Raw genomic sequence first — 16324 nt, forward strand, 5'->3', positions numbered from 1 at the left:
ATCTGGTCTTTATTTCGCAGAAAATCACGTTGACAGCTCTTGTAATTAATCATTTTATTGTTCCGGGCAGCAAAAACGGACTTTCACAACAAGAGCTTGCGAAAAAAAAATAGGCAAGATAGTTGCGCATTCCGGTTAGCTAGCTCGTTTTAGTTACGTTGTTCAGTGACTTCGGCTGACTTGAATTCACTTCCCAGTATATTCCCCAACTAAAGCGTATCTTAAAGCCGTTCGCTCCGTCATGTTTCCGCTGGTGTAGCAGGGGTGGGAGTTTCAGGTGACAGCAACAGTCAGCGCGGGGTCTCCAGCATGGATGGGGCAGCTGGAGACTCTTCGGCGGCTGAACCGAGCAGCATGACGGCGGCTCCGAGTCAGTCCAAGCCCGCCACAGCCAGCGGAGTTGTAGTATCAGAGAAAACGATTCGCCCGGCTGGTGATGAAACTTTAAATGGAAGCACGGCGACGAGCTGTCAGATCCCCGGTGGAGGCGGACAACAGTCCGACAACTCAGCGCCCGCTGTCCCGCACGTCAACGGACCTGCTTCCGCCAGCAAAGAAGCAGCTGGTACAGTTTTCCGAACTACTTTAAGTGCACAAAACGCCGTGACCTCGGCTGCAGTGACAACCGTACCCACAGTCACGCTCGTTAGGCCGCCTATGCAAACTTCTAATGGCGCACAAAGCGCAGGCAACCCAGCCACGGTGACATCCTCACCAAGCGCGAGTGTCACCTGCGCAATGACCGGCTCTACCCCCGTCAACAAAACGGACTCCACTAAAACTATAATGCAAACCGGAGTCCAAGTCGTGGCTTCCACTGGTGGGACTGGGACGATCGTGAGGAGTCCGCCTGTCCTGCAAAGCGTGAGGACCACAGCTTCACCAACCATCGCTGTCACTCCTTCTGGTGGGATACGAACCATTGCTCCACAGGTGTTGGGTCCTCGGCTCAGTCAGCCTCAACGAAATGCCACAACTATTCAAAACTACCAGCTCCATCCAGGTAGGAACGATCAAAATAAAATCAAACATCTGGAAGAAAATGAAACCATTTGGTTGACGCTGCAATATCATGCATGGAGTTTGTTACTAGCAAACAAAAAATGTAGGTTCTGTTTTGACTTGTTGTTTCAGGCTTCAGATAGTTTCAGACACTTGTAAGCAGAAATGACATCTTATTGATAGTCTTCTGGGGTCACAGCAACAGTTTTGATAACGTTCTAACTACTCAATAGTTTAAACACTAAAGGATGGTAAGACTATTTATTCCTGGTATGGTTTAGCTAAGGGACATTTTGTACCAAACTGCTGAGTCCATTTTCTTTGCCGTTTTGACACAATAACATTCTGTCCTCCTATCTAACTTTTCACTGAGTATCTCTCAACTGTCTTTTGTGTGTGCTTTAGATAATGCGCACATTCTTGGGGCGAGGTTCCCAATCCTCCAATATTGTACTGGTTTTGTATTCTGATAGTTCATTGACTAATCAAGCGTTTTGTGATAAATGTTATAGGCGAATAGTGGACAAAAGAGACCATATAATGTTAAAAGGCTCAAATTTGAAGCAGTTCCATCCAGAAGTGGCCGGATCCAATTAAACCACAGCAATCAGTTTTTAAACTTTAAACATGTTTGGTCATTTTGTAACCTGAACTGGTTTGTTACAAGTCACTGTGCCACTATTTCCAAGAGTCAAACCACTCATTTCACAAGCTACGTGTTTGATTGGCTGACTAAAGCGACCATGCTCCAGTGTGCAGTAACACCAACTTACAAGAAAATGCCAGTGGCTTGATAAAAGCTTCACCTTGAGGAGTTGTTGTGAGAATGTTTCTAAATTGTTACTGATAGAATAAAAATTATGTGTGTCACAGGATGAAGGTGACTTCAGTTATGCCTCCTCTTCAAGACCAAAAGAAACATCCATACACACATAAGTCTATTAACCAACAAGGACACAAAGCTGTGACTTTGATTTCCTAATCCACTTGTCATTTGCCTCATGCAGGCATGGTCTTCATTCGCAGTGAGAGTGGGCACGTGATGATGATTCACCAGCAGACCTTGGCTCAGATGCAAGCTCAGGCCCAGTCACAAAGCGCCATGACACCCCGACCTGCAGCCCCCACCAGCACTCCACCTGTGCAGGTCACTGCTCTACAGGTACAGGTCTGCTGGACACAATGGCACAGGCAAACGCAGAAAACGTGACTCATTTGTGCTATACAGAGAATCACAAATTTAATTAGCAGTACTTGAACACACCACTGACACCAACAACCATATATCAGGGAGAACATACTGTTGGTTTTATTTATTGTGACTGAAAAGTTCGGTAAATTTTTATAGTGTTTCATAAAAATGTTACGCAAGTGCACTGCTAAGAAGTCGGACATAATTGTCCTCATTGCACGTAGATGGATGAGGTTTCTTGTCTAAATGTATGCAGATTCTAAAATGAAAAATAGGACTGAAGTTGTACAGCCTCCTACACAACGCTAGACATTTGATTTGGAATTGGTTCTGCGGAAAAGACAAAACATATTTGTCTTTATTTCTTTTTACCTTGATTGGATCATTTATTCACAACAGTGGTCAAATATTAAACACAACCCAATTCTGTGACTTGAATCGAAGCATCATGATTTACTTTTCTGCTGTATTTTTCCCCTCTCCAAAATTGTTCTGCAGACTCCAGGTGCATCACTGCTGGGTCGTCCTGTAACCCCCACCACCATCATCAAACAAGGTTCCTCTGTGCAGGCCACTGTCACAGCCACCACCACACTGCAGAGACCTCCTATACTGCAGGTAATGGTATCAGAAACTGTTTCCGTAGTAAAAAATATCATGTCCCCAGTGCAATTAATGGGTATTATACTGAACTGTCTAATAGTTTTACTATTGGCAAACCACGTTTTATTAAAAAAACAATATATCAACAAATATAAAATGTGTTTTTACTGAGTTGAATATATTTTTTGTAAAGCTGGAGTTGAAGGTACATACATTTTTATATTTTTAATTGTCTTAAGTCACTATCAGCTCACAGATTATTTAAATTAAAACACATTTGCTTCAGTTTGGACTGAAATGACACGGAATTAAATGGGAAAAAACATCTACAGTGGACTGATAATATCACTTACCATCCATTTTAATTCAGTTGTTTTCTGAAATACATGTTTTAGCTTTTTAATTGATTATTTGTATTTCTAGATCTTGTGAAAAAGGCACATGTTCAAACTGTAGTGCTGCTGTTTCCTTGAATGAGAAATTAAATAAAGATTTAGCTGCTCTTCCAAGAATTGTGCCGCTCTGTCAGATTATTTCAGACTGATGTCCTTCTGATAAGAAAGAGAAATGCAGGCCATGAAGCCGTTTTAAACTAAAGATTCTGTAGTTATCATGATTTGATTTTGAATAATGCAGTAAAAGTATAAATCTTTTTAGAACTGTGGGCATATTTTTTGTTTTGTTTTGACAGTTTTTTTATAATTTCCCCACTTTAAGAATCACATTGTTCATATTGGTTGGTTTTTTTTCCCCTCTCTTGAAATGAAAATGTTCCAAGTTGTCATAGGAATTCCCTTTAAAGTTAAAACATTTCAATTACATCTCTATATCACTGACCATCATCTCTATATTCACTGACCCATTCAGAATACCATTGTACTGGGAGGAAATTCCACCGGAGCATCTACCACAATCCAGCCTGCAGCAGCAATAACCCAGAGGATGGGCGCCCTCGGGGCCAAGGCAACACCTGTCACTCCAACAGCAGTCACAGCTGTAAGTGAGAAGTGTAAACCTAGAATAGTTTTTTTCTGTAAATTGTTAAAAAAAATTGCCACCTTATTGTGGTGGAGGCATTTGACAGCCTCAATGATCCTAAGAGCTTTGCTGTCGGGGCAGTTGCCCCTTGTAGGGGTCTCCCAAAGCAGATTGGTCCTAGGTAACAGGTCAGACAAAGAGCGATTCAAATGACTTATGGACAGAAAACGACAGGGAGCTCAATGTCCCTTGCCTAGACGTGGGTTACCGGGGCCCCACCCTGGATCCAGGCCAGGGGGAGGGCCTCGTTGGTGAGTGTCTGGTGACCGAGATTCTACTCATGGGGCCCAGTTGGGCTCAGCTCGAACTAGCAACATGCCCACTACCTGCAGGAGGGGCCAAACAAGTCAGGTCTAAAGTTCCATGGGTTGTAGCCGAAGGCAGGAGCCTTGGCGCACTGACCCTGGCTTACCAAAGCTGGCTCTTGGGATATGAAATGTCACCCCTCTGGTGGGGAAGGATGCTGATATTGTGCATGAGGTTGAAAGTTACCGATTAGAAATAGTTTGGTTCACCTAGTTTCATAGTTTGGGGTGGCTGTGGATGAGTGGTTAGACCAGTCGTTGTCCAATGCGAGAGTTGGGTGTTCGATTCTACCATCAGTCACATGTTGAAGTGTCCCTGGGCAAGACACTGAACCCCTCATTGCCTCCGTTGTGTGTCCCATTGGTGTCTGAATGTGATTTAAAGCTCTGATTAGTCTTTGTACAGATCTAGTAGAGTGCTGTATGAATGGGTAAATGAGGGCACAGATTGTGTTGTAAAGAGCTTTGAGTATCTTGATCAGATAGAAAAGCGCTAAATAAGTACAGTCCATTTACCTTGACACACAGCATGGGCTCTGGAACCAATCTTCTTGAGAGGGGCTGGACCTTATTCCATTCTGGAATTGCCCGTAGTGAGAGATGCCGAGCTGGGTCTACTCTTAGCTCCCCCAGTTTGGTGTCTGTGTTTTGGAGTTTTCCCTTGCAGGTGAGAGGGTAGCTTCCTTGCACCTTGAGGTGGGATGGGCTCTGACAGTGGTTTATGCCTATGCACCAAACGGCAGTTCAGAGTATCCAGCCTTCTTGGAGTTCTTAGTGGGTTGCTGAAAGGTGCTCCAGCTGGGGACTCCTTTATTCTGCTGGAGGACTTCAATGCCCATGTGGGTAATGGCAGTGTGACCTGGAGGGATGTGATTGGGAGGCACGGCTTCTCTGATCTGAACTTCTGCGGTGTTCTGTTTTTGGACTTCTGTGCTAGTCACAGTTTGTCCATCACAACCACCATGTTCAAACAAAAGGGTATTGATAAGTGCATATGGCACCAAGACACCCTAGGCTGCAGATTAATGACTGACTTTGTAGTCATGTCATCTGATCTGCAGCCATATTTTTTGGACAGTCAGGTGAAGAGAGGAGCTGAGCTGTCTAATGATCACTACTTGGTGGTGAGTTGGATTAGATGGTAGGGGAAGATGCCAGACAGACCCAGTAGACCCAAATATGTAACGAGGGTTTGCTGGGAACACCTGGCAGAAGTACCGACCATAAAGATCTTAAAATAACTCACACCTCATAACTCTCACCTCCGAGAGAGCTTTAATTGCATCCCAACTGAGGCGAGGGACATTGAGTCTGAGTGGGCCATGTTTCATTCTTCTGTTGTCGAGGCAGTGTCCTTGGGCTGTGTCCGCAAGGTTGTTGGTACTTTTTGTGGCTGGCAATCTTTAAACTTTGGTGGACACCTTGGGTTAGGGAGGCCATCAAGCTGAAGGAGTCCTATCAGGCCTTGTTGGCTGCTAGGACTTCTGAGTCAGCTGAAGAGTATCGGCAAGCCAAGAAGGCTGCAGCCCTGGCTGTTGTTGAGGCAAAGCTTGAATGTGGGAGGAGTTTGGTGAAGACTTGGATAGGGACTCCTAATTGGCTCCAAGGAGATTCTGGCAAACCATCACACGGCTGAGGAAGGGAAAGCAGCACTTTACTAACATTGTTTTCAGTGAGGGAGGGACGCTGTTGACCTTAACCACTAATGTTGTCGGGAAGTGGAAGGAATAATTCTCAGACCCCCTCAATCCCACTGGCACATCTTCCATAGAGGAAGTGGAGTCAAGGAACTTTGGGGTTGGTCTGTTCATAACTGTGGCTGAGGTTGCTGAGGTAGCTGAAAAGCTCCATGGCGGCAGGGCTCCAGGGGTGGATGAGATTTGCTCTGATTTCCTAAAAGCTCTGGATGTTGTGGGGCTGTCTTGGTTGACACGCCTTTGCAACTCACATGGACATCTGGAGCAGTACCACTGGATTGGCAGACTGGGGTGGTGGTTCCCTTCTTCAAAAAGGGGGACCGGAGGGTGTGCTCCTATTATAGAGGCATCACTCTCCTTAGCCTTCCTGGTAAGGTCTATTCAGGAGTACTGTAGAAGTTTCTGGTAAGGATGCTCCCTAGGCACCTCCCTAAGGAGGTGCTTCAGGCATATCCAACTGGGAAGAGGCCCCAGGGAAGACCCAGGACATGCTAGAGAGACTGTCTCTTGGATGACCTGGGAACACCTTGGAATCTCCCCAGAAGACCTAGAAGAGGTGGCTGTGGAAAGAGATGTCTGGGCCTCCCTGCTCTAGCTGCTACCCCTGCGACCCAATTCCAGAACAAGAGAAAGACAATGGATGGATGGAATTGGGTGGGAGGTGGACCTACGAATCTTGAATTAGTTACTTAATTTTTCATGTATTTCTGTAGGTTTTAAATTTAATTTAATGTTTTTTTTTTTATTGCTTCTTTTAGGAAACACTGGAGAACGTAAAAAAGTGTAGAAACTTTTTCTCTACACTTATCAAGCTAGCATCCAGTGGAAAACAATCATCTGAGACTACGGCAAATGTCAAGGAGCTGGTCAAGAGCCTGCTGGTATTTTTATTTTTTCACATCTGTATTTGTCTTTAAGTTTATGGTGGGCTTTTTTTTCCTTGAACCATTTTCTTTATTTTAACAGGAAGCAAAGATAGAGCCTGAGGATTTCACCAGTAGGTTGTATCGGGAGCTAAACTCTTCACCTCAGCCATACCTTGTACCTTTTCTTAAGGTAAGATAAATGACACCCCAAAATTCACAAATATTTGGGGGAAAAGGCTTTTTTGCATAAAGTCGATGTTTTTAAGTTTAGTCACTTAACTACATTAAAAATATGCAGTAAATTGTAAAATGACAATTGTTTCATGTTCAGGTTACAAGTTTACAAAATATTTTGGTCTTATCTTTGTTTAATAGTTGTCAGTTTGGTATTTTCATTAAGTTGTAAACCTTGTTTCTTTACATCCATATTTATAAATGTATATCTTTGGCTTGCTTAGCTGAGCGGCACATTTTTGTATAATTAAAAAAAAATGTTATTCAACAAATTGTTTTTAAAACCTCAGTTATTATTAACTTTATTTAACCAGGCAAATCCCATTGAGATCACAGATCTCTTTTGCAAGGGAGCCCTGGGCCTGAAGGCAGCCTAACATGCATGTTTTTGGTTGTTTTCTTTTATTTCTCTGTTTAAAGGACAACTTGTGATTATTGTTCAAAAGTGTGCTCAGGTTGTTACAGAAGTAGTTTGTTTAATTTGTGAAACTCTTTGTGTGGTTGATAACATCCTGAATTTCTGCAAAAGAGCCGGCACAAATATACAGTAATGTATCCACACAGAAAACATCCAGATGTTAATGGTTTTTCAAGAATCATTGTTATACCACGTGAACAGTATTATGACTATATATAATTCTAGCATGTTGTCAGAAATCTTCATTTTAGTATTTTAATACAAAAAAATCTAAAGATATATTTTTAAAACAGAAAAAGAGTAAGTAGGCTCAATCATCCAGGTAAAAAAATCACCAAAAAGTTAAGTCATCTGGACATTCTTTATTTATTTAGTTTTAACTGTTCATATGACACGATTAAACTTTTTTGTGATGTTTTTAAAACGGTTTTCCGCATTTACAGATGACTCTGAAAAGACGGTCTTTTGTTTTATTATCAGTGTATAACAAATATAGTATGACAGGTTTAAATAAAATATTATCCAGCTATAAAAATTCAACAAACCAAAGCAAAACAAGATAATATGTTTATAACAAGCTAATATGCTTCTTGTTTAGCTTCATATCATTAAAAAAAAAAAAAAAATCAAAGAAAAACAGTGCTCTCTTTCTTTCTCTCTTGTGTTTTTCTTGTGCTGTATCTTTGCATGGGTCATCCAGTAATAAGCAGGTCAGCTCAAAAAGGGGAAGAAGTGGCGTACAGGCTAAATTATTAATGTAATGAAGATATTGTGCTCATTAGACAACATGCACAAACACACTGAGGCATGTTCAGGTCATTTGTGGTTTCCATCAATAATCAGCATCACCGAATAACAGAGTAGACTACTTTAATACTTGAGCTGGTTATACACCTATTAAAGTGTGAAAACAAAGATAAAATTGTTCAGTTTGATAAGGATCAGATATGATAAAGACTTTCTGAAAAAGCAGTTGCTGAATTGTTCTGAACCTTGACCCACAGTGTGAAAGACGCATTAATAGTTTAACGTTCTCAATATTTCTACCAATGTCAGAAATAATGAGGCTCATTGTAAAGCAAGCCAACATGTTCTTCATGAGGTATGAGAAATTTTTCAGTCCTTATTGATCAAAAGCATATTAAAGCAGTGACATAAAGAAATTCAACGTACTTTTTGTAAAAGGCCAAACAACAACAACAACTTTGCACAACACGGTGCAGAAGGCAATATATATCCAAGTGTTGTAAGAATAAAGCTAAAGCAAAATGAACGGTCATTCTTTCACACTGCAGGGACTTAGTCTCTTCTGTAGCTAATATTACAGGTGTCTTCTACAACAACCATTATTCCTCTGTTTCCTTTTACTGCCTGTAGAGAAGTCTTCCAGCTCTGCGTCAGATGACTCCAGACACTGAGGCCTTCATCCAGCAGAGCCTGCTGCCTCTGCCAAGCACTCAGCCTGCTGCCCCAGCCTCCTCTGCCCTCAGCGCTGTGGTACTGCGACCTCCCCTCTCCTCCGCTGCCACCACAGGCACGGCCACAACCAAAACTACCGTCATCAGCCTGTCGCAGACGCCCAACAGTAAACCTGGACTGGTATGCTCCTGACACTTTTATTACACAGTTGGCATGCACATGGATGTGCAAACACGGCTTTGAGAGTTTTGCTTTAGCCGCTGTGTGTTATTCATTCTTTCTCTGTAAATGTGTGCAGATTGTGCCCCAGCAACAGGGGACTGTGGTGAGGCCCCAGGTGACGCTGACTCAATCTCCCATGCTAGCAATCAGGGGTCAAGCTCCTAACCGCATAATTGTTGGTCAGGTGGTTAAACAAATGCCAGCAGGTGCGTGTTCAAGTCTTTTCTTCTGTAAAATGTATTTTACGCATGTTAAATTTATGTTTTGTGCAATTACCAGATTAATAATCTACTGGATTGTTGCTTGTATGTCCCAGTGGGACACAATTATTTTTTTAAACATCACTTTTCACGAAATTTGGACTTTAGCACGTACATAGTCAACTTTAATAACTAATATAATTGATTCTTCTTGATGAGCTGCAAAAACGAACCTTTTGTCTCCATTTCTGGTTTTTAGTTATGAAACAACCGCTGGCTCCAGGGGTCAGAGGAGTTCAAGTGCTCAGTCAAGCCTCTGTTTTCGATGCTCAGAAGAACAATCTGAAGGAAGCGGCAGGAGGAACATTCAGGTTTGTGGTTTTCATATCCCCGTCGAAGGCCAACGTTTTATGGTGCCGTCTGTTCATCCATCCTAACTTCTGTACGTGAACTTTCTTTTGTCCTATCCATAACTTATGATCCGCTCAAGATAATTTAACAAAGCTTCATACATTCATGCACTAGTTGTTGTGTCAAATACACTTTTCATCACCCCACCTCTAACGCCAACATCACAAATCAAGGTCAAATGTTAGACAAGGTCTTTGCTTGCCCAGGCCATTGCTATAGATGGCTGTATAATAGTTTGTTGACAAGCATATAATGTTCCATACATTACACTGTACCATACAGTACTCTTGTTTTATTTTTTCAATGAACATCTTCAAAGGTCTGCTGGCACATAACATAAAGTAAGGTTTGCAACAGATTTCTCCATATCTAAGTTCGTACACATAAGCAGCTCTCCGTTAGCTTACTGATCTCAGGCCAGAGGTAGTTGGAAGAACATTAAGAGCTCATATTTGAATGATGGTCGTGGTAAATTTCTATTGTTTTTCAAACAAATTGTTACAATACTACTAATACTGGTTGCCCTTTTTTTTGTTGTTGCAAAAGTACATAAAATAAAACAGTTTAAACTGTGTTGCTCTTTGTGTTTGACTCTATAGTCTTTTATTTAAACAGGGATGATGATGATATCAACGATGTGGCTTCCATGGCAGGAGTCAACTTATCGGAGGAAAGCGCCCGTATCTTGGCAACCAGCTCTCAGCTTGTCGGCATGGTGACTCGGTCCTGTGTGGATGAGACTTTTCTCTCCGTCTCCTCGCTCACTCGGATATCTCTGGAAATTGGTGAGAGAAAGTTGTGTCAAAATGTACAACATTCTCCTGCGGTAAGTTGACTCTCGTTCATTTTCTTTTTCTCCACACTCGCTTTTTGTTGCAGGTAAGAAGTTCGATGTCAACAAGTTGGGCACACACGTGATTAACTACATATCCCATGCTACACAGCAACGGCTGCGGGTCCTCTTGGAAAAGGCATCACATGTGGCACAACAGAAGAACACAAGTTATAAGGTGATGATGGATTAAGAGTTGGGTTCTTCAAGTTGTACGAAAATCATATTTATTTATCGGCTTTCAAAAATAAAAGTCTTGACAAAAGGTACAAAGATAAAAATAAATCAAGAAAGGATTTAAAAAGCAAAAATACAGTCAGACAAAATATAATCCTACGTAAATGAAGTTGTCATGTACTTTGCTTTTAGTCGCTCCTAATCTCTCTTATTTTCTGTTTTCACACGACCCTTAGGAGGACGAGCGATACGAGCAGCTCAGCAACGTGCGAGCCCAACTCAAATTTTTCGAGCAGCTGGATCAGGTGGAGAAACTACGGAAGGATGAGCAGGAAAGAGAGATACTTATGAAGGCTGCCAAGGTAAACGGAGTACTTTATTTATTTATTTATTTATTTATTTATTTATTTATTTATTTATTTATTTATTTATTTATTTATTTATTTATTTATTTATTTATTTATTTATGTGGAAAGGTTGTGATGCATGATGAATAAACCCTAAAAATTACAGCTCCTGTGGAATCATTCATCAAGTTACATGTTTTCTTGAGGGTATATAAAAAAATACGCCTACATTTTTAGCGTGATTAGAAATTCACAGTGGATAAAAAAATAAAAAATTACACCCATTTTTTAAATTCCCATGGACTGGCTTGTACATTTGCAAATATTAAACTGGTCTAAAAGACTCCAGTCAGTTTGACACACAGGCTTCCAGCTACAAGTTTGAACAGAATTTGATACTACAGTTGCTGAGCTGGTGGATGTAACTGTCTATTATGTCATCTTTAAAAACATATTTTTACTAAAACATTTCTGGATATGTACATGTAGAAAGTTTGAATTTAACCAGTTAAAGATGCTCCTGAAATAGTCAGTTTTCCGTACTGGTTTATTGTAAATGGCTTGAAATTATTTATGGAACAAATGTAAAATCAAGGTTTAAAAAAATAAAATCTATATTTGGTCAACAAATAATTATAAAATAAGCTGCTGGAAAATAAAAGTTGTTTTCTGTATGATCAGCATTTCACCTTTATCAGAAACTGTTTGGATGATGGATTTAATGTGACTTTAAACTGGCTGTTGATGCCACAGTTCAGTTATTAAAAAAATGCTGCTCTCTGCTTGGATTCTAGAGAAGAACTTAGCTAAACCAATATTTTTTAACATTTTAGCTCGCATGAATAAATCACTCTACGTCAAAACCACTTAAGCACTGTACTGTTAACTATTCCAGCATGTCGATATTATTCTAAACTATAATAAAACGAGTCATTGTTGAGAGATAAACTTTCCATAGTTTTAATTCAATAATAAACTAAACTTTAAGGTCAATTTGATCACTCTTTTTTAAAAGCACATAAACAAATTTTCATTGAAGTGAGTAATAAATTGTTATTGTATTAAAACAAACGTTAATCTGACATTACGACACTCAAAAGGCCGAAATCCCAAAAGTTAACACTTAAATAAACAACATTGTGCTACTTTTGACATTTTGTATGTCATCGCTTAAAAATAAAATGTTTGGAGTTTGTATTTGAATGTTTTAATCAGATAAAGTCTCTTATGCTTACATGGACTTAAAATTTATTGTGCAGCCAGTCCAGTGGGGGCACGTTTTGATTTTGTTTCAACTTTTGCGTAACGCTCCTGTCTAGTTGTAATACACGTTGAAGGTGTGGAGTTTAAATGTAGAGCTTTTTAGAAATGATGACGTAGAGGCCAATTTCATGCATGTTCACATCTGTTCCTTTTATTTATTATTTTTTGTTAATTTTTATAAACAAAAACATTTAGACTGGATAATCTATGTTTAATTATTGATGAGTCACCTCCTGTGAAACTGTCTGTAGCTTCATTAGTAAATATTATGACTTTATTATTTGGGATCAGCATAAATATATCTTTAACAAGGGAAATAAAAAAAGTACCGTACTTGCCGCCATACACATCACACCGCCATATAAGTTGCATCAGTCCAAAAATGTCTAAAAAAGTGGAAAAAAGCATAAACAAGTCGCTTTGCTGTATAAGTCGCATCTATCACGCGTCACCGCTGACGCGTCGCGTTTGTTGTGCATCACCGCTGACCACCCAGAAACGTGGGCCGGTGTTGTGCCAAAAATCGATTGGCTGCCAAAATGGCGACCATGGGAGTGTGCACGGGAGGACTTTGACAGGAATTTAACAAGATTAACACTTAAAAACAATTATTTGTTTGCTCGAAAACTTTTCCTTAATAAATGCACTTTAATGGTCAAATCAAATCAGCCGCATTTCAGAAATCGATTTGCAGCTGCAGGAGCATGCAGAGGGACCACTCACTGTGCATTTCTTCGAAATTTAACAAGATAACCACCTAACAACAATTATTTGTTTGCTCAACATTATAGTAAAGTTGTGTCTCAGTTGAACTTTTCCTTAATAAATGCACTTTACTGGTCAAATCAGCTGCATTTCTCCCGGGCGGCACGGTGAAATGCAGCTGATTTGACGTTTGCTCCAGGAGTTCCGGAGCGAGATGAAGGTGGCTTGGTATGGCAAGCAAAGTGACTCATTAATAGCCACTTTTACCTATTAATGGGACACTTGGCTTGCCATAAGGATCCTCAAGCAGCTGTAAATGGTAATGCTTAATATTTTCCATGTCAGAATGAATGAAATCATCAGATCTCAGACAAAAATTGAGTTATAAATATGGGGGGGGAAACGTATATTACTGTATTTTTCGCCCTATAAGTCACTTTTTTTTTGTGCATAATTTGCATGCCCTGCGACTTACAGGCCAAAGCGACATATTTATGGATTTTTTTTCCCCATATTTATAAACCAATTTTTGTCTGAGATATGACCGTTTTCATTCATTCTGACAAAAAAAGAACACTACCATTGTTCAGCCTCTAGATGGCACCAGAGTATTAAGGCGTGTCGTTGTATCATGTAATGGGTAAAAGTGACTATAATGACAAATTCAAAAAAACAAAGTATAAAGTATAATAAATAATATACTTTATACTTTATTGTTTTATTTTTTCTTGAACTTTTTTGAATTTACCATGTCCTGGATGACTAAGAATCTTCACCAGCTGTTAGTGACACAATCGGCTTTTCATAACCTGCCACCTTCGTTCTGCTCGCTGCTTGGAGCAACCATCAAACCAGCTTCATTTCACTGCGCCGCCCCAGCGAAATCCAGCTAATTTGACCATTAAAGTGCATTTATTAAGTAAAAGTTCAACCGAGACACACCTTTGCTATAATTTTGAGCAAACGAATAATTGTTTTAGGTGCTTATCTTGTTTAAAAAAGGAAAAAAAAAAAAAACGTGCAGCATTCCTCCTTTCTTTTTTCCTCCCTGTCTGTGCACTCCCAGGAGCACAGAGGCAGCCAATACTTTTAAAATCCAGCTGATTTGACCGATAAAGTCCTTTTTATTAAGCAAAAGTTAGACTGAGATGCACCTTTACTATAATTTCAAGCAAACAAATAATTGTTTTTAAGTGTTAATCTTGTTAAATTGTTGTTAAAGTCCTCCTGTGCGCGCTCCTGCGGCCGCCATTTGGCAGCCAATCGATTTTTGGCACAACACCGTCCCACATTTCCAGGTTGTCACCGCTGACGCATAACAAACGCGACGCGTCAGCTGTGACGCAGAATAATGCGATGTATATGGTGAAGTGACATATTTATGGATTTTTCCACTTTATTAGACGAATATGGACTGATCCGACTTATAGGGTATATTCGGTGTATAAGTCATAGGACTTGCAAATTTATGCAAAAGAGAGCAGCTTATATGGTGAAAAATACGGTAATGTAAATAATGAATTTGAGGCTGTAACACGTCCCTGGAGTGGCTCAGCGTTATTTAAACAGGGCTACAGAAACCTGGCAGGAGGAATCTTACAAATATAATTGCATAGATAAGGTCAGAGTGTGATCTTGGGTCGTTTACATTAATATACAATTTCTCTGCTGCTAGCTAAAAGATATGCAAACGACGAGTGAGTGAATGAATAAAACGGTCATTTTAATGAATTGAACATATCCATCTTGAAATATTAAAATGTCCTCTGCATTACCTGCAGTCGAGGTCACGACAAGAAGACCCCGAACAACTCAGACTTAAGCAGAAGGCCAAAGAGGTAATTATATGTTAAAATAAGTGTGTGAACAGTTGCTTTCCTTTGTGAGTGTGAATAATCTGTGCGGTGTGTTTTTTCAGATGGAGCAGCTGAAGGAGGCTCAGATCAGGCAGAGGGAAGCCAACCTAACAGCTCTGGCTGCAATCGGCCCAAGGAAAAAACGGAAAGCTGACTCCCCTGTCAGGGGTGCAACTGCCGAGGTGACCTTTTGCTAAGAAGCCCTGTGTTTGCATAGACATGTTGCGAGAGATGAAATGAAAAGTGTGTAAAAGGCTAAGTGGATTTCTGGTGTTTGCTCACAGGGCGCAGGGTCAGGCCCCTCCCAGCCTGGAGGCTCCAGCGGAGCAGGCTCCAGACCGTTCCTGAGACAGCGCATCACACGGGTCAACCTTCGGGACCTGCTCTTATGTTTGGAGAATGAGAGGGAGACCAGTCACTCACAGCTGCTTTATAAAGGCTTCCTCAAGTAGCAGCTGGACTGAAGGAAGCAGTCTCAGGCACGGACTATAAGGAAGCAAACCACGAGCCCGGAGCCTTCCAGATGGCATCTTCTTTGATCTGCTAAATGATAAGACGTAGCCGAAGGAGAATTATGTGAAACACGAAGGAGACTTTTTAAAAGCGTCCTCAGGCCTTTTGTGTTTTCATTGATGAGCCGGAGCAAACAGTGGCCTTGACTTGAGCCAGCCGGTCGCCTCAGTTTGCTCTGCAGACCCAGCTCCACGTGTCTCACGTGACCAGGATCCTTTCACTTACTAATGTCGTTCCTTGAGTTGCCTTCTTAACCAGACAAGCCATACGCTTCGAATGTGTTGATTTATCAGTCCAGTATTCTCCAGACTTCTGAGATGGGTGCTCTAATGTTTTCTTTTCTTTTAGTTTATTTATACCATGTTCAGATGCTCTTAGACCTTCTACCATCAGTGGAATTAACAAGAGGAGTTCCCACGGGTTGATTTTTGTTCTGACTATATTTCCTACACTTTAAATGCTTTTCTTTTCTCAAACATACTTTACAGTATGTGTATTTTTATACTGAGAAGGTATATTGTATATAATTAATTCTTGGGTAAAATTATTCTGGTAAGGAGATGATAAATGCCCGTCTAAAACCGAATTACGTCTTAATTTTATTATAATTTTTAAAGAAATCTGAACTGCTGGAGAAGACGGACAGCAGGATGTTATCATTTTAAGAGGAACTTGTGATGACCAGGCTGTAATCAGCGTGCTGTATTGTTGCACTGGTGTTTGGATGAAATAAATAATCAAATAACCCCAATATTGTCATGAATTGCAGTTCATATTTCTATGTGCGCATTTTTGTATTTATGAACAATGGATTGTTCATGATGAAAGAGCTGTTGAGCATTTAGGTTTTCTCACATGATCACTTTACATCTTTATTTTTTTTGTGCACATCCAAATCTTGACCTTTGTATTATTTTGATTTGAAAGAATATTTAGATTTTATGAGAAACTTGATTTGAATATTGTGAGTAGATCTGAAAACGTCAAGCACATTTTTCACCATTTGTTTATATATCAATATATA

General features: G+C 40.3%; 1 protein-coding gene across 1 annotated transcript; it reads left to right on the forward strand.

The window, feature by feature from the left end:
• Positions 1 to 132: 132 nt before the first annotated feature.
• LOC119416796 (transcription initiation factor TFIID subunit 4) lies at positions 133 to 15479 on the forward strand. Its single transcript, XM_037683983.1, has 15 exons — positions 133 to 1003; positions 2010 to 2164; positions 2693 to 2812; positions 3665 to 3793; positions 6596 to 6718; positions 6804 to 6893; positions 8733 to 8954; positions 9073 to 9202; positions 9456 to 9567; positions 10223 to 10392; positions 10487 to 10617; positions 10853 to 10978; positions 14713 to 14769; positions 14850 to 14969; positions 15072 to 15479. The coding sequence occupies exons 1-15, from the start codon at positions 310 to 312 to the stop codon at positions 15237 to 15239; spliced, it is 2547 nt and encodes an 848-aa protein (XP_037539911.1). The 5' UTR covers positions 133 to 309; the 3' UTR covers positions 15240 to 15479.
• The last annotated feature ends 845 nt before the right edge of the window (positions 15480 to 16324 follow it).

Source organism: Nematolebias whitei, chromosome 11 (genome assembly GCF_014905685.2).
Source record: "Nematolebias whitei isolate Nwh7 chromosome 11, NemWhi1, whole genome shotgun sequence".
NCBI lineage: Eukaryota > Metazoa > Chordata > Actinopteri > Cyprinodontiformes > Rivulidae > Nematolebias > Nematolebias whitei.